The sequence below is a fragment of the Polyergus mexicanus genome, unplaced genomic scaffold (assembly GCF_030449975.1).
Source record: "Polyergus mexicanus isolate NDT 795.1 unplaced genomic scaffold, iyPolMexi1.0 SCAF_18, whole genome shotgun sequence".
Taxonomy (NCBI): Eukaryota; Metazoa; Arthropoda; class Insecta; order Hymenoptera; family Formicidae; genus Polyergus; species Polyergus mexicanus.
In genome coordinates, this window is record NW_027223338.1 from 798892 (window position 1) to 821296 (window position 22405).

At 32.3% G+C, this 22405-nt stretch overlaps 3 protein-coding genes across 5 annotated transcripts; 2 read left to right on the top strand and 1 right to left on the bottom strand.

Moving 5' to 3' along the window:
- Window positions 1–118: 118 nt before the first annotated feature.
- LOC138941374 (probable maleylacetoacetate isomerase 2) lies at window positions 119–7484 on the bottom strand. The gene is made up of 5 exons (XM_070310965.1): window positions 7260–7484; window positions 5892–5943; window positions 5418–5566; window positions 5131–5335; window positions 119–4721 (listed from the first exon to the last, which is right to left on the bottom strand). Exons 1-5 carry the CDS (start codon window positions 7275–7277, stop codon window positions 4492–4494), a joined length of 654 nt encoding a protein of 217 aa, XP_070167066.1. The 5' UTR covers window positions 7278–7484; the 3' UTR covers window positions 119–4491.
- Window positions 7485–7828: 344 nt separating this feature from the next.
- Window positions 7829–11010, top strand: LOC138941373 (serine/threonine-protein kinase 16). Of its 2 annotated transcripts, none has more exons than XM_070310964.1 (6): window positions 7829–8103; window positions 8356–8590; window positions 8665–8869; window positions 8958–9112; window positions 9211–9345; window positions 10290–11010. In XM_070310964.1, exons 1-6 carry the CDS (start codon window positions 8009–8011, stop codon window positions 10404–10406), a joined length of 942 nt encoding a protein of 313 aa, XP_070167065.1. In that variant the 5' UTR covers window positions 7829–8008; the 3' UTR covers window positions 10407–11010. The 2 variants fall into 2 exon arrangements, with proteins under 2 accessions (XP_070167065.1, XP_070167064.1); XM_070310963.1 differs by having other exon boundaries at window positions 7830–8074; window positions 10290–11009.
- A 659-nt stretch (window positions 11011–11669) lies between these two features.
- Atpcl (ATP-citrate synthase) lies at window positions 11670–21226 on the top strand. Of its 2 annotated transcripts, none has more exons than XM_070310462.1 (11): window positions 11670–11784; window positions 15977–16333; window positions 16802–16995; window positions 17084–17394; window positions 17475–17793; window positions 17865–18300; window positions 18423–18748; window positions 18837–19356; window positions 19717–20022; window positions 20098–20515; window positions 20707–21226. In XM_070310462.1, the coding sequence occupies exons 2-11, from the start codon at window positions 15992–15994 to the stop codon at window positions 20796–20798; spliced, it is 3264 nt and encodes a 1087-aa protein (XP_070166563.1). In that variant the 5' UTR covers window positions 11670–11784; window positions 15977–15991; the 3' UTR covers window positions 20799–21226. The 2 variants fall into 2 exon arrangements, with proteins under 2 accessions (XP_070166563.1, XP_070166564.1); XM_070310463.1 differs by lacking the exon at window positions 11670–11784 and adding an exon at window positions 15321–15413.
- Window positions 21227–22405: the final 1179 nt, after the last annotated feature.

A 22405-nucleotide genomic window follows, 5' to 3' on the forward strand; every position in this document is an offset into this window, starting at 1 on the left:
AGTGTTTGATGCAGTTTTCATTGGTAAGTCAGATATTTATTTTTTATCGCTTCTGTTTTAATTAGTGCGACGAAAATCTCTTTCTCGAAAATTAATAATATTATTTTAGTCATAAGAAGAAGTTATACATTCGAGTCTTAATAAAAAAAAAATATATATATATATTTAAATAATTTCTCTATATTTAGGAATAATTTGGGATTGTGTAAAAGCAGAAAAATATAATGCTTGCAAAAATCTTCGCGGCAGGCAGAAGAAACGTTAAAGATAATCATTAGCGTTTATATATTTTTGTAGACCTTTCATTACATCAAAAAGCTTCTCGCTCATAGTAAAAAATATGCCACTACAGACCAAACGTAGCTTTATTCGGCTATAATGACGGTACAATTACGAATGCACTTACTGTTTTGATCTCTCTCCTTTTATCGCGATTCTACCACGAATGTGTAGTTATACATACACTATTGACACAGAATCTTTTACTCGCTATATAAGCATTGTGTGAACATACATCATATTTTTTTTTCTCGCTTACAAAATATCTACGCGCCCCTCGTACTCTTCCTCGCTTCGAAGAGATCGACGTGTCAGTCGCTACATTTATTGTACACGCTCTCATTTGCTCACCCTAAGCGGCCTCGCACACATCCTTCCGCGTAAAAAATGTTATATCGTCTATAAGAATCGATTTAGAACTATTGTGATGGGAGAAGATTGTATGGCGTTTATTGCCATATTATTCTCGATCGGGTTATACAGCGATACTGATGGATTCGTAAGAACGTTACCGAGCTCGCATTCTTAAAGCTAAATCGTAGAACCATAAACGGTGACTGGAAAAAAAAAGAGCGAAACTAAAGTAATAAAAATATAATACAATTGATTTATTCTTTCATTGCTCTCTAACAGAATGCGAGTGTCGCTTTTATAATTCTCACGCATACATTATACGGATGATACGCCAGTTCGTCGGAAATAAGATACCGGAAAATCATAGGTAGCGAAGAATCACGACAGAAGCAAGGCTTTTATCTGTGGCAAAAGAAGAACTACAGGCCAAAAATCAAATCGAGAGATCTCTTCCCCTCTCCGATACAAAAGATAAGTATGCAAGTAAAATGTTTGTAAATCTACTCTTTAGGCAATTGCGAGGAAGCACGAATAAAGCAGTTTGGGGCATTCCTTTTCGCGTATAAATGTAAAACAAGAGCGATTTACAAGTTACTTATTTAAATCGGAGACAAAAATTCCTGTGAAAAGAGGAGAGGGGACTAAATATTATAATATTCCAAATAATAAACTGCAACTCTTCATAAATTAAGCTCCAGAGCTGTTAAATAGATGACAAAATGTGTTCTTCGTTTAATCATAAGTCGACCCTACCTTACGAAATTGCAATCTTTCGAAACTAGTTATCATGATATATATATATTTATAATATCGTATAAGAGCTACCGCAATAATTACAAATAACACAGCTCGGTTTCGACAAAATTATTATTAACTTGTCCGCTTTTACGAATTCTCGTAACTTGGGCACAAAAATTCGATAAACGGGCGCAAGATCACATTCAGATACGAGATCTCATCCGTTGACCTTTAATCGCCAAGGATCGTCATTTGTTACAACGAGATCCTTTTAACTCGTACATAACTCTCTCGAATCATCATATAATATGTATAGGCGCTGTTATCAAAACGTAGCAAACACACATGAGAGTTTCGATCGATTTCGAGTATGCTTGTTTCATCTCGACATTGGATATTTGTAGAGCTGGTCTCTGTGGGAGGGGAATGTGTGGCTCGCGTACAAAGATTATATACATTATTATCTAATCACTCGGTCGATTAATATACGTCTATGTGTGAGCGTGTGTATAGACACGCGTGTTCTTATTCGTCCCAAAGTACTGCGCGACATAGGACATCTCAAATTGCGACGATTCTTATACAGGGTGTCCCAAAGTTAAACAGTCAAACTTTATCAGTATGTTTTATGGAGACATTTTATTAAAAAATTATATGGAAATATGTAAAAGCAAATGTATCATGCAAGAGTCGATTCGTAATAAAAATTAATCGATAAAATTAATTTGCCATTCATTAAGCTAAAACAAAATAAAGATGTTGGAATTCGTAAAATGCTAAATTTTATCTCTTAACAATGTATATATTAAAGACGAAGAACGGCATTTAGATACGGATAATTAAGTAAACGTATTTTTTTAAATGTAATGTGATAATGACGTTTTCGGATACAATGCTGATATAACATCTTTTTCTCTATTTATAGAGAACTACTAACAAAACTTGTTGATGGTTTAAATGTGGAACACCCTGTGATTGATTTGATCCTTAATCCACCATCGAAAAGCGCACAAAGAGAATTATACCTTCATTACACGATACTGTATATCTGCTATAGAAAAATAATTGCGAAGGCTGGAGGCTACAGCTGGAAGAAGTACTCGTTAAAGTTTCAAAAAGGCATGTTATGACGTGCGCGATATACAAGAAATCATTTTTATACAATACGTGAAATTCCAAATATGTGCAAATGTCATGACGTTTGTAAAACAAGGAAAAAAAGAAGGATAACGCGGCAATAAGGAAGAATGCCAGGTGTAATTTGATTATCGGCTTTTAGAGATCGGTTGTGTTCGATATATCTACAGGACTCGATTTTTTTTACGAACGATACGTTTGCGTTTATTTTTATTAAATTTCTCGAAGGGCATACGAGGGCTATGTATACAACACAGCTTTACAATAAGAGCGATTCTATAAAAAACATTCGTGAAAAATATCGATATCTCTCTGTTTACATGCTCTGAACCCGGAAAACTATTTGTAAGAGCATAAATATACATTTTGATTCTGTCGACACACGTATCTCTCTCGTTTGCGTTTGAAATCGTTCGCGATTGTACTACGGCATTTCAATGGCACATTCTAATCTTCGCATCAACGTCTCACTTCGGTTCTGCACAACGTAATTCCAAATCACAGATTATCTAACTACAGTTACGCGTAACAAGTCCGTTTTTTTTTTTTTTTTTAAATACATATATCGAGAAGTTCGGTACATTTCTGATAAAGAAGTATTGTTTAAACCTAAAAATTATTTCGTAAAGTAAAAAAATATATTACACGGTGTCATACATAAAAAATACGATAGATCTGCTCGTCTTATTCGCATTTATTATAAAAATTGCTTAAACGTTTCCAAAGTATGAAAAAGTAAAAAATTTTTTGATTACTTTTCTAAAAAAAGAGATAAAAAAAGCGCCAAGCGCCAACACTTGGAGACCAAAAAAAAAAAATGATTACTTTAATATATATTTTATTAGGCTACTATGTATTGAATTATCTTGAGACAAGATAAAACATTTATTAGATGTTTCAATGCAAAAGTGCAAATAAAAAAAAAACGAGCAAATCTAATGTACTCTACAACTGGGATATCAAAGAAAATGTGCGATTTGTACTTTTTTCGTCGGTATTCTGGGAGATATTGAGCAGAGCGCATTCCCTTATTACACGTTTCCCTTCGAATATTTGATCGTTTCGCGTTATGAATTTATTCGTGTGTGCTTCGTATATATCGCATAAATACGAGAGTCATTACCCTACGTACCAGCGAAGATTTCGGGGTATTCGCTAGGATTTAATAGCAACATCCATTTCTTTTTCTCTTACGCTATGTAAGCAAAAATGAAAAATAAAAAATTATTATAAGTATATAAAAAGTAAACTTTTGATTTCAAAACAGAACCTATTTGGGATAGGTCAATAATATATCTTTGTAAAATATCGTGTGAAAAATACACACCGCGTGAAAATAAATTTCGATCGATTGTGTAAAGTCGTATAAAAACGTAACAAAACTTAAAGAATAGGCCAATATTTCTTTTCCTTTCCTTGCAAGTACAGAAATGGCGCGAGTCCGTGTTCTAAAAATAAACATGATTTATAATCAAAACCGATACCACACTCGCTTTTGTTGCTAACCGTTAACCATTTCGGTACCGATATGCAGTTCATAAGTGATAAAAGGTGCAACTAATATCAGACAATTTTCTTGGTATGTGATATATATAAATACCATTATCGAAATATATAACAGCAATTTATTGGCTGATAGTGCGAGTTAAAGATAACTTTCTCGTATACTCGCTATCGCAATGATTAAATCCGCATGCATAATCAAAGATACGCGCAATGAATTTTCACGATGTATTGAATTATGTTATTTGGTTCAGCAATTTGCTACTCTCTTTTCTAGATTACAATATTTACGATATATATAGAAACAAGAGATTTGATTAATCGAAATGATTGGTGCGATCCCAAGTGCATGAAATATGCAATGAACGCATGAATGAATCTCGTATCACCTTTTGTCACTATGAGACCACATAACGTTGGACCACCTCTTTCCATACTCCTAAAGAATTAGAAGAGGAAAAGGGTGGTCTGCCTCGCTTGCTACTTGGTCGCCTCGGGCGGACAGTCGGGCTGGTTATTGGGGTGAGCCGCGGTAAAAGCCGGGTGATGTTCCAAATGACGGTCCACCCTCAGAATCGTGGGGAAAGGTCTCAGATCGACGTGAAACCTTCGCGCGTTAAATATCTGTGGCACTAGGCAACAATCCGCTAACGTAATCTCGTCACCGACGCAGTATTTGCCTGCACTCGACGATAACAACTTCTCCACAGCTAAAAAATAGCATTATCGGTATATCTACTCAATTATACAAGCACACACAAACAAGTTGTCGCTACTTGATTTATTAACGATTATATAAACCAATTTTTTAAATCCCGGCCGTTTTTTTTTAAGACATTCAGATACATGCTGATGTTATCTAACATTTTTTCCTCAATAATCTTATCATTAGATGCGATATATGCGTACAACAATTATAGTTGCAAACATTCGTAGTTTTCATATTACGAGTATGTAAAGACGATATCAAGGTATACAAGAGGTACAACTAATAGTTAAATAAAATTGATTATTTACTTAAATCTCAGATAAAAGTTTTTATAGAAAACAAATCTTCATTATTTATTGCAAGTTCCTATTATGACTTATATGAAGACTTAATCTGTTACGTTTAAATACCTGTAAATCCTCTAGTGATCCAATGCTGCGCCCATTCTTTCTTACGTTCCTCTCCTACGTAAATTAGAACAACGAGATTTTGCAATGGTTGTATGCCACTGGCAATTACTTCGCAAATCTCTCTTACTCTAGCTCTTTTGACAGGATCCGCTGGCATCAGTGGACGATTCGGCCTAGTTTCTTCCAAGTATTGCAGAATATTTAGCTATATAAAGAGAGATCATTCACATTAGTATTAAAAATTTTAAGAAATATAATTGCTATAATGTATAACCAAATATACTTACAGACTCTATTAGCGTATGATTGTCAATATGGAGTGCAGGCACCTGCTCCATCGGATTAATCTCTCGAAATTCATTGGAATGTTGTTCTCCGCCACTCTTTACCAGACTCACAGGTTTTATGTCATATGGTATCTCCTTTAGATTCAATGCTATTGATAGATATATTATTATTAGAGATTATTAGAAACATATTCCTAAATGGGAAGTTGAAATGCTGGACAGCAATAATAAAATTCTGTCAACTAATAATGTTATTTAAGAATAAGAAAATTTGTTATATACAGACTCAACGAGTGAAATTCACAAAATGCAACTTTTAAACTCTTTATATGTATATTTTCTATAAATCATAGTATAGTTGGTGACATAAATAAATGTGTCTAATATGTGTAAATGTGTGTATTTTACATAAGTGCTCTAATTTTATATTTATAACATAAATGTTTTATTACATCAAATAGAGCTTGTACTCACCAATTCTCACCCTCCAAGAACACGAACTCCGCCAATAGGAGTAAAGCACGGGCTATCGAAAAAAAAATGAGAAAAAAATGTGAATACATGGCAAAATTTATCCGATTTCGAGGACGTTTCGCGCTCGAGGCCGGTCGTGAAATCAGATTCGCTAGCTAGAAAAAAGTTTGCGACAACGAGCGGCTATTGCGACTAACTTGCGACTACTAAATGTAAACAGGAACGAGTAGTGAGCGTTGAAATACCCATTTATTAAATAACGTTCGTTCTAGCCGTTGACACAGTTTTTTGGAGAAGATAAAGTAAATTTTTTTACGAGCTTGTAAAAAAAGATGTTTTAACATAAAAATTCTAAAATTAAGCTGTCCAAAAAAAGAAAGTACATTTTAAAATTTTCTGTGAAATCATAGATGTAAAAAATCAATTCATTACAGAAATATATTATATTTTTAAAAGTATAAACGATGGAAAAGTTTATTTAATAATCTCCAAAGTAGAGGAGCAAAATTCTAACAAAAAGAAGATCGGCAAGTAACATGTAGTATATTGACTCGCATAGTAAAACTCGTTATATACATATATACAGATTTGTATATTTTAATAATAATGCATTTTAATAATTTGTATATTTTAATATATTATTAAATTATTAAGTTTAATATTATTAAGTTTAATAATATATTATATTATTAATAATGTAAGATAAATGTTAAAATTTTTTGAGAGCTTTATATCTGTTTTAGAAATAAAGATTTCAAAATACTTTTTTTTTTTTTTTTAAACATATTCTTTCACGTCTCATCGTTCTCGGATTGCTGAGCCGCGTTGACATTTCGCGAGTTGTCAATTCGCTCGCCGGCTGGAATTTCGAGCGAAATATTTGAGCGCGCGCGCCATCGGCCGTTTATCATCTCACACACACAAACGCATATATTACAAGGCACGTTACGTATGTCATGGAGGATTTTCTGGAGTAAAGCAACGGTGAGCGCATTTCGCGACTCCGTTACCGGAGACTGCGATCGAGATGGAGCTCAATTTTCCATTGTCCTCGCGATACGGAAAGAATACACTTTTCCGTCAATTGTCCGTCGCGTTTGTCGTCGCGACTAAACATAAGGATCATTTTCGCGCGACCGCGACACCGAGGATCGGAGTTGCTTATCGCAATTCAGACGCCGATTACACGACGATTTCAGGCGGGTTGCCGGTCACACCGGCTGGCCGGTGTGTCAACGCGCGTTGGACGTTATGGCGAGATACGAAATGTGAAAGCCGGAGCGGGCTCATTACCCGGCTGCTTTCGGCAGTTCTTGCCTACCTTACGAGGTACGAGAGAAGGTTAAATCATCGCGACCGCTCACTTACCTTACCCATCACGGACATCTCGTCAATCTTTCGCGGATAGCACTCGTCTATCACTCTCGATTATCCGGCCACTGGCTCTCGATAGCTACGCGTTCCGCTGTCGCGAATCTGTCAGAAATAATTCGGAAGCGCGGTGAACGCGCGAAATCGCATCTCCTCCCCCTTTTATTCGATTGCCAGTAATGCCAGTTGTTCCTCACCGTTCCACCGCAATATTCTCGATTCTCGACCGGCCAATCACCGCTCGGATTTCCGATGAACAAAACTATGCGAGTTGTAAGATGGTACGTCAAGTGAGAATTCAGACTCTTGCTGGATTTTTAGTCCGAATATGGTGGCAGAATTTAGCACTATTATAGAAATTCACTAAAAGTATTACCACATCGTGAGACGTAAACTCCATCACCGACTACCACTAATTAACCTTATCATTTATCTCTGCTACTACTGGGCCGCGTTCGAAAACGTCATCCGTGTGCACCGAGCGTCGTTCTATCCTTGTTATTTACTGAACGTTGAACAAAGATGGAATGAGCGCGCACACGGTTCTGATTGGTGGAAAAATTCTCAACCTAATCTAACCTAATAATTGACGTGTCAAAACGAAAACGTTTGTATGCTCTGAGCAAGAGTGATCGGCGAGATATTTCTCTCGCCAGATTTATTTTGATTTTTATCGCGATGAGATAATCAACAACTGTGAGAATGAATAGTCTAGGTTTAAATCTAATTTTAAGAATGGGTTGTATATGCGCCAAAGAGACCATTACGGTAAACTCGAGGAAGTACAGGATCCGCGAACATCTCGGCGAAGGGCAAGTTTATCAGATAAATTTATTAACAAGTATAATTTTTTATAATTTTAATTTTTTTATTGATTATTGTATAGTTTGTATGACGCATTAAATCATATATACCTGTAGAAATATGTGTGTGTGTATGTATATCTAAACAATTACTTAACTTTGCTCGATGCGTTATAAAAAAGAAATCTCTTTCTGTCTACAAAAAAGATATTTGTTTCTTATAAGTTTTACAAAGGCGATGAATATTTCGAAGAAAATGTGACAAGCAGCAAAACTTTCCATTTTTTTAGTGGGTTCAGCACAGTACTCTTAGTTGAGGATGTTGTTACGCACAAAAAGTACGCTATTAAGAAAATTGTTTGCTATGGATCAGAGGACCAACAATTAGCAATGAAAGAAATTGAATATTATAAACTGATAAAGCATCCAAATGTTATAGAATGTGTAGATTCGGCACGTATGGGTACAGCAGACCCAATTCTTAATACAACAAGTGAAGTGTGGATTGTTTTACCATATTATCGTGTAAGTTGATACTTTTTGACAGAAATGTGTTCCATACAATGCAGTTTTTGATGAATCCATCAATACCATTTCAGAAAGGAACTTTAGCAGACGAATTGGAACAACGAGCGAGAAATTGTGATTACATGAGTCCTATAGATATTCTCAGCATTTTTCTACAGATTTGTGAGGGTGTGAAAGCACTTCACGAGGCTAAACCAGAGCCTCTTGCTCATAGAGATTTGAAAACTGCAAATATAGTACTTAGCGACGACAGAACACCTGTCATTATGGATTTGGGTAGATTATATTTTACTATATCTTTTGTTAATATATTTAATTATTAAACGTCAATTTTTTCCTCATCAAATACTAAATCACTGTTCAGGTTCCATGGCATCTGCCAGAGTTCAAGTATGTGGTACTCAAGCTGCACGAGTTTTACAAGATTTAGCAGCTGAAAGATGCTCCATGCCATATAGAGCACCAGAACTATTCAATGTCGAAAGTTATTCTATGGTTGATGAACGAACAGATATTTGGGTAAATGATACAATACTTCTATGCTTCTCTCTTTCAATATATTCTTTACAATTGATATGTGCATTGGATTTCATTATAAATTTACTTTTTTCTTTCAGTCGTTGGGCTGTATATTATATGCATTGTGTTACTTTAAATCTCCTTTTGATACCGTTTACGAACGTGGTGACAGTATAGCTCTTGCCGTAATGAGCGCACATGTAACATTTCCAGAAAATACCCCATATAACGAGGTAACGTGTAATATGCTTTATTTCTTATATGGATCTGTTTATCGTTAATAACTTTTTTCAATTTCACGTTTCAAAATTTTAATCTTGGAATGTGAAACAATAAAATATTTATTATAAATTTAATTGTTCACAGATTTATATTCTACTTTTTATTTTTTTAGGGAAGAATAAATATTTATTGTTTGTAATATTTAATAATATATAATGTTATATGACAACTTTTATTAATAATATTAGATTTCTTTTTTTTTTTTTTAATATTATTCAGTCAAAAAAGCTCCAATAACTCTATTTATATAAATTACTACTAAAATCTCTTCTTTTTTTTAAAGAAATTATGCAAATTAGAGAAAATTATATGTATTTTTAATTCTAATGTATACTAATTTTGTTACAGAATTATTTATATGTGTTTATTTTGTTACATGATTTAGGTATAATTATATTAATTGCATTCTCTTTGTCTTTTTGTTGAATAATATTATTATTCAAATAAAAATCATCATTTGAAAAAATATCAATGTCATCAATTTTTTTTTTAGTGAAATATTTTTAAGTTAAATTTGTAACACTATATGTAAAAATATATAAAATTGTAATTTGCACTGCAAACGTTCAATAATTAATTATAAATAATTAATTTTTTTTTTGTTTACAATAAATCGTCAAAGTATTATATTTATAGAGTTTACTCTTTGCTTTCTTTTGCATTACAATTTATGTATGTATAATTTTTACTTAAATTTTGTATAAGAAAATGTTATATTTATAGATATCTATAATTGTATGTTAAATTTTATTTATCGTAAATATATAAAATTTTCAATATATAATTCTTATTTTGACTTTTAAATAAAGTTAGACTTTTTCTTATGGACAGAGTATTTGTCTTATTTACATGGTATCAATATTTCAAGGATAAAAAGATATCTTTTTTTTTCCAGGATATGCGGAACTTAATCCTGTCAATGTTGAAAGTCAATCCAATGGAACGTCCATATATATATAGTGTAATAGAAAGTGTACACGATACCATTGCGAAATTAGAAGGTAGAGCGTAATCGCTGACATGGCATACGATACTGCTGACTTAGGCTATGCCTTTAAGAAATATCATACGATGTTGAGCAATGCATGATAAAAAGAAAGAAAGAGACAGATGCATTATCAATTTATACAGGCCTATAAGCAATATGAAAAAATATCGTGAATCACGATCACACACTAATAGATTATATTTGTAAAAAAAGAATGTCAGATGATTAGGGGAGATTACAAAAATAATGAAAAGAACAAAACGTTATTTTCAGAAACATCAAATACACATAAATATTAAAAATTCATGCATTTATCATGTAATTTATAATTATAGTGAATAATTTTGCAATGTAAAAAGTAAAATAAGGAAGAAAAACAATATTTTAATATATATATGTTTAACAGGAGAGAAGAAAAGTATATATTAATATTGCTATATATTTATTTATTTTTCAATGTACAGTGCGATCAGATGTGTTAAATGTAAAAAAGTTCTTTTCATATTCAAAACGATTTAAATGTAAAAACATTCTTTTCGTATTCAAAACAACTTAAACGCAAAAAAATTACTTTCTATATGTTCAAAGAAATAGTGTAATATATTTAAATTCCATTATTTTGTTGGTGAGATTATACGATATACAGGTATAATTATTATTTCTAATATTGTAATTGGAAAGATTTTTATATTTTATTTTGTAATTGTTTTATTTTATGATATATCATTATATTTTATTATGTTCTAATTCGGTCTAAAAGGTACAATTGGAATAAAGATATATCTACAATTATTGGTTCTATGTATTTGTATGTACATAAATTCTATTCTTTATAGCTAAACTAGCTACACTCGTTCAGAGTTCATCTTTCTTCTTCCAATGTGGAGAGAAAGAGATAAATTCTTAAGAGATAAATTATTGCAGTTCATAAGTGTAGCCAATTCAGCTATAAAAGATAGACCTATACATACGTAAAAAAGATCGTCCGATGTGACGTTTGCTCGTGACGTCACAGATATTCGTTACGATATAATGACATCCATGGCCAACGTGAGGGCGTGAAATCTGATATTTTTAGAATAAACGCTTCGAAATAAAATTAAAATTTTCATCATTTTCTATTATAGATGTCTTAATTGTATTACACCGATTGTTTGTAAAGTCGATACGAGTCACAATGTCGCTTGGCTTGTTCTTATTTTACTTGCGAGAAACCGAGTTCCCAAGTTATATTTCGTTTCGGTATTGTGGCAGTATTTCTTAACGCAGTCGAGAAGAGAATCTAGAGTAATCTTTTCATGGCAGTGCGAGCAAGTGGACGCACGTTCGTATCACTCTCGAAATTGTTCAAGATCTGCCAAAGTTTCAGCGTTTACGAAACCGGCTGCGCCGTTTGTCACTTGTGAGTGAATCATACGCTAAAACAATTAATCGCCGATAAGGAGATGATATTTTTTAATCTGCTATACATCTCGAGTGCCTCGAACTTCTAACCTCTTCTATAATCAGTTCTATCATGAATTCCAATAAACTTTTTTTTCTGTTCGCTACTGACACTTTAGCGTTACGCGAATCGTATGATACAATCACGCTTGTAGCTTCTCATTCAAGAATTTATTTATAGCACACGTAAAGTAATCACGACATCCGGATCATTCATACGAATTAGCGTTGAATAATTTTGATATTATAATAATATTATATACGAGTTTAGTGTGTTTATATCATTAAAAAAATATTGTAGCAAAAAAAATATGATGAAAAAAATATTTTTTGAACGAAAATATACCTAGCATCGCGATATCGATTATACTCTGTCAAAAATCTCTCTCTCTGTGATTGATATGTATATATAATATACAATTAATCTTATATATTTATAATATATGTGTGCATGCGTGTAACTGCGAAAAGTATATTATTTATATATAAATATCTTAATCAAATATTGTTTTTCTGTTGTTTTCTAAGAATTTCGAACTTTTTTTATTGATTAGGCATTTATTATGGATACACTCTATTATCTTTTTTTCTCGACTTTTGAAATATTTGTCTATTCAAGGTTTCCCGCGTAAATAAACTTCCTCTATATTCTTGAGAAGATTCCGAACCTCCTCTCCGAATCCTTTGCTTCTTCCCAATCAAGATTCTTTCCTCTTTTTCTCGTTGCTTTTCCACTACTCATTTGCATAATGATCACGTGATCATGTTAGTGAAAGTGAGTGAAAGGCAGAGCGTCGTATGATAACATTTCTTTTTCTATCTTGGGTATGTTGTTGGAAGAATGAAAATCAAGATGAAATTTGAGAACAGAGAAAGTATTTGAACTCGATTAAGAATAAAGAAAATTGAAAATATTTTACTTTGCTTACACTGCAAAATATTTTAGTATAACGAATTTTCCATTTTCGGTGACTATCGAAAGTTTCCTTTGGTTTTGTCGTCAACTTTATTATCTAATGATCAATGACTTAATCTAATTAAATTAACACTTTTTGAAGAACATTTGAAATGACACTTAATATATAATTGACTGTAATTAAAAAAAAAAATCTTTTGCGTATGAAAAACTTGCCGAAAAGAATTGCGAATATATTATTTGATGTTATATATTGTATAGTTTTTCTTTTCAACAATATTGATATTCATTTATTCGCTAAGTATAATATACTATATCTCTCTTTCTCTCATTGTAATTGAAAATTTCTAATAATAAAACTAAAAAGTTTCCATCCATAGTGTTTTATCATAATATTTGAAATGCTAAACGTTTGCACATACATTCCACATTTTCGATTATGTAAGCAAGAATCGTTAAAGATATTTAAGTTTTTATTCGCGATCGGATGACACGTTTTTTATCTTTTGTAGGTAGATAACATTGGAAGTTGTTTTACATAATGTACAGGATGAGTTTTTCGAATTGAAAAGGAAGTTTGAAATAAAAGTTGGTTTTGGGAGGCAAACATAACAGCATTATTTATTTCTGATTTGGTGAACGTCTTCAAGATTATTTCAAGATCAATTTTATTTTTTTAAATGAAACCCCCTCTTTTATTGTATATTCTTATAACCCTTCTTGAGACCTTTTCAAAACATTACAGTAAAGTATTTTTTCATTAAATATTTTTCGAGTTATTTTATATCTTAATCTGACATTTTGATATAAAATAACTCAAAGAGTACTTAATGAAAAAATACTTTGTTATAGTGTTTTGAGAAACTCTCGAGATAAGCTACAAGAATGTGCAATAAAAATGGTCACTCAAGGTCAAGTTCATATTTTCATCAACTTTGATCTGAAACATTTTTCTCGACAATCAAAAATAAAAAAGTTATTTGGGGTGGGACATTAAAATGGGACACCGTGTATATATATACTGGGTGGCCCATTTTAATCCATCCAGTCGAATATCTCAAAAACCAAGCCCGGAAGAGAAAAATGTTTCAGACAAAAGTTGTTTGGTTTCGAGGGGGCCATAAGATGATACCATTGGTTTGACCTTGAAGAGTCATTTGAAGGTCACGTGAAGGTCAACTTAAAAATCTTAAATGGAAATCCACATTTTTTATTTAGTATTCTTGTAGCTTGCCTCGAGAGCTTTCCAAAACATTATAATAAACTATTTTTTTATTCGGTACTTTTTGAGTTATTTTATATTTTAATCTGACATCTTTTGATATAAAAAAATTAAATATCTCATGAAATAGTTAGTTTTTGATAATCTTAACGTAATACTTTTATGTATAGAATAATGAGACAAATCAATTAGTGCAAAAAAAAAAAAAAAAAATTGTTAATAAAAAAAATACATCGTAAATAATTTTTTTAAAAACTATTATTTTTTTTATACTGAAATTCTTTGTTAATCTGTCGAATTTATCTACGAGTAGATAAAAATTAGCGAAAAGAAATTATTATAGTTTCAGTGTTATTTAATCGATTCGCATTTTTTCGTATTAAAATGAACAGATGACGTCTGACCTCTGACAAGGATTTAAGATATGCATTTTTTCATGAAAAACTTGCTTTTCTCGTTCCGTTGTGTTAAAAGAAAAGGATTTGCGATTAATGGCGACGAAACTATTGAATATTTCGATGGGTATTATAATATTATTTGGCATCCGTTGTTTTCTATCCATCGTCGTTATCTTTTGCTACCGTTTGTTATCAAATATATACAATGACTTTGTACAATAGGTATTAGTGACGTGAAAGAAACGCGCATAAAAGAAGTTACACGCGCGTTATATGATAATCGTATGTAAACAAAAAATCTGCATTGTATTCTGATGGAATTACACATCAATGTACAATAAGATGTAATTGTGATTAATATATTTTATGTATATAACTAATTGTCAGTCTTGTGTCGCGTTCATTTCTCCGCTACACAGGATGCGTATAACGAAAAGATGGATTCTCTCGATGCGATTCTTTTGCTCACGGTATCAGTAATATTTTACACTTCGATAATTAGCTATTTCGTATTCATAATCATTATAATCCGCGAGTTTTTAACTTAAAATCGTATTAGGAAATGACCCAATTGCAAAAGATGTGAATATCTAGTAAAATCATCGATTGAAAAATAACACTGAGTCTGTCTACTAAAATAGATTTAATTTTATTCAGCACTCATGTTAAAAGTTATAAATATTGACAAAACTATTTCAAAATGTAGGATTCTCTTGTGTATACAGGGTGGGCCCCGAACATTTCAGCCAGACTTTGAGATCTTATAGGAAATTTAATTCTGAACAAAAAAATTTCCTATAAACACGAGTCGAAAAATGCTTCGAACACACATACACGTTTATATATATGAGATGAATTAAAAGGAGAAAGAGGGAATGAGATACAACACATATAAAAAAAAGAGGTTTCGTAAAATCATACGATATCTCGCGATATCGCGCGGGAATATGGCAGTATTATTTATTATCGCGGTGACATTGAAAGTTCACAGTTAACTGTCGCGAGTGGCGGTAAGAATAGCGACGCCCACGTGAAATCAAACGTTTTCGCAGGTACAAGAATATTCATTTATTGTAAAAATTTTAATATAAAAAATAAAGAGCTATTTATTCGAAAGTTGTATGCAATTTTAATTTCGAAAATCATTTTTAAAGATTAATACATAGAATACATCGGTTAATATAATAAAGAACATGTACATGCTTTTGTACATGAGATTTTACTATCTCTCAATCTATATTATAATCCTCAAACGATAAATTGCGTGTATTTATGGTAAAGGAATATTATTGAAGAGATACGTGTTGATCACGTGATATAATCAATTATGCAAGTACGAGTGAAAGAGATAATACAATTTAAATATTTTTTAGAACACTATTTCTAATATTCATAACATTGAGAAGACTACATTATTTAAAAAAATATATTAAAGATATAATTTTAATAATAATCTTTATCATTCTTTTTCGTAGAAATGAATTTTTATGAACAAACTATCTTTTATATCCTCATATTATCTAACAATTTATTGTTCGAATTATCCTACACATAATGTCCGAATAATAATAATAATAATAATATTACAAATTTATTTATTTTGATCTGTTGACAGGAACTGTAAAAGGAAATGGCAGCAAAAGCAATTCGCGAAGCGACTGGGAAAGATTTAATTAATCGTAAGCTTTCTTCTGGAATAAAAGTAGCGAAATGTAGATTCGTACCTATTACGGGAGATACAAATTGGATCGATATCGCCAACGAATATCCGTGGCTCAAGACGGAGAAATTAGTCATAAAACCGGATCAATTAATCAAGCGTCGAGGAAAACTCGGATTAATCAAAGTAAACGCGGATTTACCTACTGTACAAAAATGGGTGGAGCAACGCATGAATAAGGAGCAACGAGTCGGCAAGGCGACTGGAAAGTTAAAAACATTCATAATTGAACCATTTGTACCGCACAAACCGGTAGGTCTTTTTTGTATTGTTTTTTTATGTAAATTGAAAATTGTAAAATATATGATAATAGATTAAATAAAGAGAGAAAGAATAAAAAATGTAATACAAAACATCTTGATGTTGCTATGCCAATCAAAAATAATATCGCGATTACTATATATATATAATATTTTTAATGATGAAACGTGGTAATAAACGAATTAAATTTTACGGTATATATAATTTTTCTCTCATATGTTGGTGTCAATTTTATGATATCATTACTTTCGTAGAAAAAACAATTCAATTAATAAAATGTATATAAAACATTTTTTGTACAATAATTTTTTTGGAAAGGTGATTTTTTAATGATTTGTCTAAACACGATTGTTTAAAAATGATACGCGCGTCTCAAGTATATTAAAAATGGATGCCATTTTATACATTATTTTTGATATTTGTGAAGCATTTAGTCTATTATACATATTTACGTTACAGGAAGAGGAAGTTTATATCTGTATTTATTCTCATCGCAAAGCTGACACGATACTATTTCATCATCAAGGAGGTGTCGATATTGGAGATGTCGATGCTAAAGCTTTGAAATTAGACGTACCAGTTGGCAACGAGTTGCCCGATCGATCTACATTGATTAATAAACTTCTGATTAACGTGACGGACGATAAAAAAATGTAATGATGCCTATAATCAATCATTGCAAATGATTATAAACTGATTATATTTTTGTTTTTTTACATACATTTTCTTTTTCTAATACAGGATGATTGCTGAATTCATAGAATCTCTTTATAAGCTTTATGTTAATTTATATTTTACATACATGGAGATCAATCCGTTGGTGGTAACGGATTCCGCGATCTATATACTTGATCTCGCAGCCAAGCTAGACACTACGGCAGATTTCATATGTAAACCGGATTGGGGTGAAATCGATTATCCACCGCCATTTGGAAGGGACGCTTATCCAGAGGAAGCTTACATAGCTGACTTGGATGCCAAGTCGGGCGCCAGTTTAAAATTGACGATTCTTAATCCAAACGGCCGTATATGGACAATGGTTGCTGGTGGTGGTCGGTAGATGTTCATATATAATAATTCGCGCTCGCTCTCTTATGGCTTATTTATATTATTTTATAATCGATTTTTACAGGTGCGTCTGTAATATATTCGGACACAATTTGCGATTTGGGTGCAGCGGATGAATTAGCCAATTACGGTGAATATTCCGGTGCTCCTAGCGAACAACAAACTTACGAATATGCAAAAACCATCCTGTGTTTGATGACGAAGACAAAGCGTCAAGATGGAAAAGTGCTCATTATAGGAGGTGGAATTGCTAACTTTACAAATGTAGCTGCAACATTTAAAGGCATTGTTAAGGCCCTCCAGGAATATCAGCCTAAACTGGTAGAGCATGATATAAGAATTTTTGTAAGAAGAGCCGGACCTAATTATCAAGAGGGCTTAAGGTGAAAGAAAAAAACTTATATAATCAATAAAAGAAGTAAAATATTAAAAAAAAAAATATTATTCCTGATAGGATAATACGGGAAGTTGGTAGACGGTTAGGGATTCCCGTTCATGTATTTGGTCCCGAGACGCATATGACAGCTATATGTGCTATGGCATTAGGAAAGAAACCGATTCCTGACCCAGAAGCTCAAGAATTTTCAACTGCAAACTTTCTTTTGCCTTCCGGACAGGATGTCGGACCATCATCTACGCCGCCCAAGAACAAATTACCATTAGAAGAGCAACCGAAAGTAAAAGCTACCGATGTAGCAGATTCGGATAACGGTGACAGACAACTTTTCAGCAATAAAACTAGATCTATTATTTGGGGTATGCAGACGAGGGCTGTACAGAGTATGTTGGATTTTGATTTTGTTTGTCGAAGATGCGAGCCATCTGTCGCTGCTATTGTTTATCCGTTCACTGGTGATCACAAGCAAAAATTTTACTGGGGCCATAAGGAGGTGAGTTTTAATTAAGAAAAAAAGAGCCAAAAACAAAGAACGTATTTAAAAACATTATTATAAGAATAATTATATATATAAAATATATTGATGGTTATATTGTTTTTACCTTCTTTAAATAGGTCCTTATCCCTGTCTATAAACAAATGAAAGATGCTATGGCTAAGCATACGGATGCAGATGTAATGGTCACATTTGCCTCTCTAAGATCTGCCTATGAAAGCACCATGGAAACATTGCAGTTTCCGCAAATCAGAACAATCGCGATAATCGCAGAAGGTATACCTGAAAATATGACTAGAAAAATGATCTTAGCGGCGCAACGAAGAAACGTAACTATAATCGGACCGGCGACTGTGGGAGGTGTGAAACCGGGATGTTTTAAGATCGGTAATACCGGCGGAATGATGGACAATATTCTGCATAGCAAATTATATAGACCTGGCAGGTAATATACCGTAGACAATTTTCATATGAAAGTCGATTGGTTAACAATGATGACGACAATATCGATTCACGAAAAATGTTATTTTCAGCGTCGCTTATGTTTCTCGTTCCGGAGGCATGTCAAACGAATTAAATAACATTATCTCAAAGGCTTCTAACGGTGTACTGGAGGGTGTCGCTATCGGTGGAGATCGATATCCGGGAACTACCTTTATGGATCACATAATGCGTTATCAAAATAATCCAGACGTGGAGCTGATTGTACTGCTCGGAGAAGTTGGCGGCATCGAGGAATATGAAGTATGTGAAGCATTGAAAAGCGGTAGGATTAGGAAGCCATTGGTGGCTTGGTGCATCGGTACTTGTGCCAGTATGTTCAATTCCGAAGTGCAGTTTGGTCATGCTGGCTCGATCGCGCATTCCAATCTTGAAACAGCTTCCGCGAAAAATACGGCGCTGAAAGCCGCCGGTGCATACGTTCCGGATAGCTTCGATACTCTCGGCGATCTCATACAAAGCGTTTACGAAGAACTGGTGAAAGACGGCACAGTAGTGCCGAAACCCGAAGTTCCACCGCCGACAGTACCAATGGATTATAATTGGGCCAGGGCAAGTTTTATCTTTATCTATATTGATCTATTATATTATCTATTTTCGTTATCAAGAAATAGAAAGTCATGATATAAAATTTTTATAAAACTAATTGTGTGTTAAGAAAATGTCAGGGTAACTTTTTTTTTTTTTTTTTTTTTTTTAATTGAGTAAACGAAGCATTCTCTCTCGTATCAAATTATTTCTCTTTGACAAATGATACAATATTATTTTTATACTTTAATGTTGTCATAAAGTTTAATTAAAACTATTTGTTATAGCAAATTAAGCTTGATTTTTGTACATGTAACTGCCATTTTTTTAACATAATTGAAAATTAAATCATGTATAATATTTATGTCTGTGTCATATAAACAGGAACTTGGTTTAATACGTAAACCTGCGTCATTTATGACGTCTATTTGCGACGAACGTGGGCAAGAATTATTGTATGCCGGTATGCCTGTAACTGAGGTGCTGAAGCAAAACATGGGCATTGGCGGCGTCGTGTCACTTTTGTGGTTTCAGCGTTGCTTACCCCCAACCTACTGTAAATTTCTCGAAATGTCTTTGATGCTGACAGCTGATCACGGTCCGGCAGTTTCCGGGGCTCACAATACCATCGTTTGCGCACGCGCTGGAAAAGATTTGGTCAGCTCTCTCGTTTCTGGACTTTTAACAATTGTAAGTAGAGAGTACGGATACTTAATAATGTTTCTTCGAAAAACATTCGGATTCTAAAAAGATATTAATTTGCAGGGTGATCGTTTCGGTGGTGCCTTAGACGGTGCGGCTCGTATGTTTTCCGAGGCATACGACGCCGGTCTACATCCGCAAGAATTTGTAAATAACACGCGTAAAAAGGGCAAGCTAATTATGGGTATTGGTCATCGTGTCAAATCGATTAACAATCCTGATATGCGCGTTAAGCTTATCAAAGAATTTGTATTGGAGAATTTTCCGGCGAAACCTTTGGTCGAATATGCCTTGGAGGTTGAGAAAATAACGACCAGCAAAAAGCCTAATTTAATTCTTAATGTAGATGGAATTATTGCCAGCGCCTTCGTCGATATGCTACGGAACAGTGGTAGTTTTACAAGAGAAGAGGCGCAAGAATATATTGAAATAGGTGCCATAAATAGTCTTTTCATCCTTGGTCGAAGTATAGGATTTATCGGTATGCTTATATATGTATATGTATATTTATATTAGTTATTATGTATATTTACAGCTATATTAATATGCATTACGCTTTATTATATAAAGAGATATGTACATTTATAGCTATATTAATATGCATTGTGCTCTTTATTATATAAAAAGATAATGTAAGCATCATTAATTTCTAACAAACAAGTTTTTTTTCAGGTCATTACATGGATCAGAAGAGATTAAAGCAAGGCCTTTATCGCCATCCGTGGGATGATATTTCTTACGTACTACCTGAACAATATAATTGAAAGCTATGAAACACGTTGCGCATTATATAGCGCTTAATGTCTCATTGTTAATCGCTTAGTTCGAAAATCGTCTTAAATATAAATGAGTTGAGATATAGAAGAACATTAATTATCGGTCTATCATCGCGATCGATTAATCGATCAATTGTCAATTGAGATCAATATATGCGAAATTAGATTGTACATCACACAGTATATTGAGAAACACTATATATATCATCATTTTTTAAAAATAAAATTTGTTCTCATTTTAAGTTATTGCCTTATATAAATTTTTATATTAATATATCTTATATCAGTTGTTTGTTAATTTCAATATTTTTATTAATTATAATTAAAATTTTGTAATTGATAAATTGCTCATAATTAAAAAATTATAAGTCAGATCTACATAGCGAGAAAACATTAAACAAGACGATATGTTATATAATTACAGTCTTATAATTCAATATAGACACAAATTATTATATTCCAATATCACATTCCATTATGTGCATTTTTGAGTAAATAGTTACAAAAACTGTGAAATTGCTTTCATAATTTATTTAAAAACTCATTAGTTAACACGATTTTTATCAAAAGTTCCGTTAGGTAAGAATTTTTATTAAAAAATTACTGATCTTTGTCTCTCTCATGTATACCATTCTAATATGAATTATAAAGAAGATAGTAAATATATATTTATGAATGTGTGCTGCGCTCAAATTTTTATTCAGTATATTTTTTAATCTTTAGAGAGCCGCAGAGATGTTATAATAATATTTTTGTGATTATAAAATACAAATGTTTTTAATTTTATACAGAATTTAGTATTTACAAATATTTGATTTGCTGTTGAATCCAAAGTGAAAATTAAAAATCTCAAATTAAATCTGTACTAAATCGTGAAATATAGTAACGTCTCAAAATTGTTATCATATTTTACGCCAAGTTACCTAATAAGCGTATATATTATTGTTAGTGCGGAATCGTGATTTAAGAAATAAAACCTGCAGCTCTTTAAAAATCAAGTCAAATCCCTTGTTTTTTTCTCACTAATAATACCGTATTAAATATTAACAAAGATTGAGAAATTGTGCAAATTTTACTCTTGCTTTATATTATATATATTTCACACGATATATTTCTCTATTATCTCTTTTTACATTTATATATGTATTATTTTCTATCTTTAATAATTGAATCTTGTTTAGTTAATTTTTGAGCGATTTGTTACATATATCGAGACTTTGCTTAAAAAATTTTATATCGAGCTATTGTCCTATCTCTCACGAACATTATCTTCACCTCTACGATAATGTTGATTAGAATTTAACTTCTATCCCAAAACTATTCCGATCCTGAAACTAAGCTCTCCTTTCCGTCCTCAATTTTTGAGTTTCTTTAGAAAATATACGAGACCATAATCCATCATCGATCTTGTCGAAACTTTTATATATCAGAAATGCGTTGCATCTTGCAAACTTTATTCCTCCTTTTTGTAGAATCGTCGTTGAACGTATCTACTGAAAACCAGAGGTATTTAATATGGATCTGATATAAAAGACATGTCGCGTAAAGTTTATATTAATTACAGTTATTTTACATTAGATAAATTATGTGATGCG

Excerpts from the sequence above, each read along its gene's own strand:
- Atpcl (XM_070310462.1), top strand. The coding sequence starts at position 15,992 with ATGGCAGCAAAAGCAATTCGCGAAGCGACTGGGAAAGATTTAATTAAT. Across the intron at positions 16,996-17,083 it reads GTGACGGACGATAAAAAAAT|GATGATTGCTGAATTCATAG; the intron begins GTAATGATGCCT and ends TTTCTAATACAG. Across the intron at positions 17,395-17,474 it reads GACAATGGTTGCTGGTGGTG|GTGCGTCTGTAATATATTCG; the intron begins GTCGGTAGATGT and ends CGATTTTTACAG.
- LOC138941373 (XM_070310963.1), top strand. The coding sequence starts at position 7,965 with ATGAATAGTCTAGGTTTAAATCTAATTTTAAGAATGGGTTGTATATGC. Across the intron at positions 8,591-8,664 it reads TTGTTTTACCATATTATCGT|AAAGGAACTTTAGCAGACGA; the intron begins GTAAGTTGATAC and ends ATACCATTTCAG. Across the intron at positions 8,870-8,957 it reads ACCTGTCATTATGGATTTGG|GTTCCATGGCATCTGCCAGA; the intron begins GTAGATTATATT and ends ATCACTGTTCAG.
- LOC138941374 (XM_070310965.1), bottom strand. Across the intron at positions 5,336-5,417 it reads ATCATACGCTAATAGAGTCT|CTAAATATTCTGCAATACTT; the intron begins GTAAGTATATTT and ends CTCTTTATATAG. Across the intron at positions 4,722-5,130 it reads GATCACTAGAGGATTTACAG|CTGTGGAGAAGTTGTTATCG; the intron begins GTATTTAAACGT and ends GCTATTTTTTAG.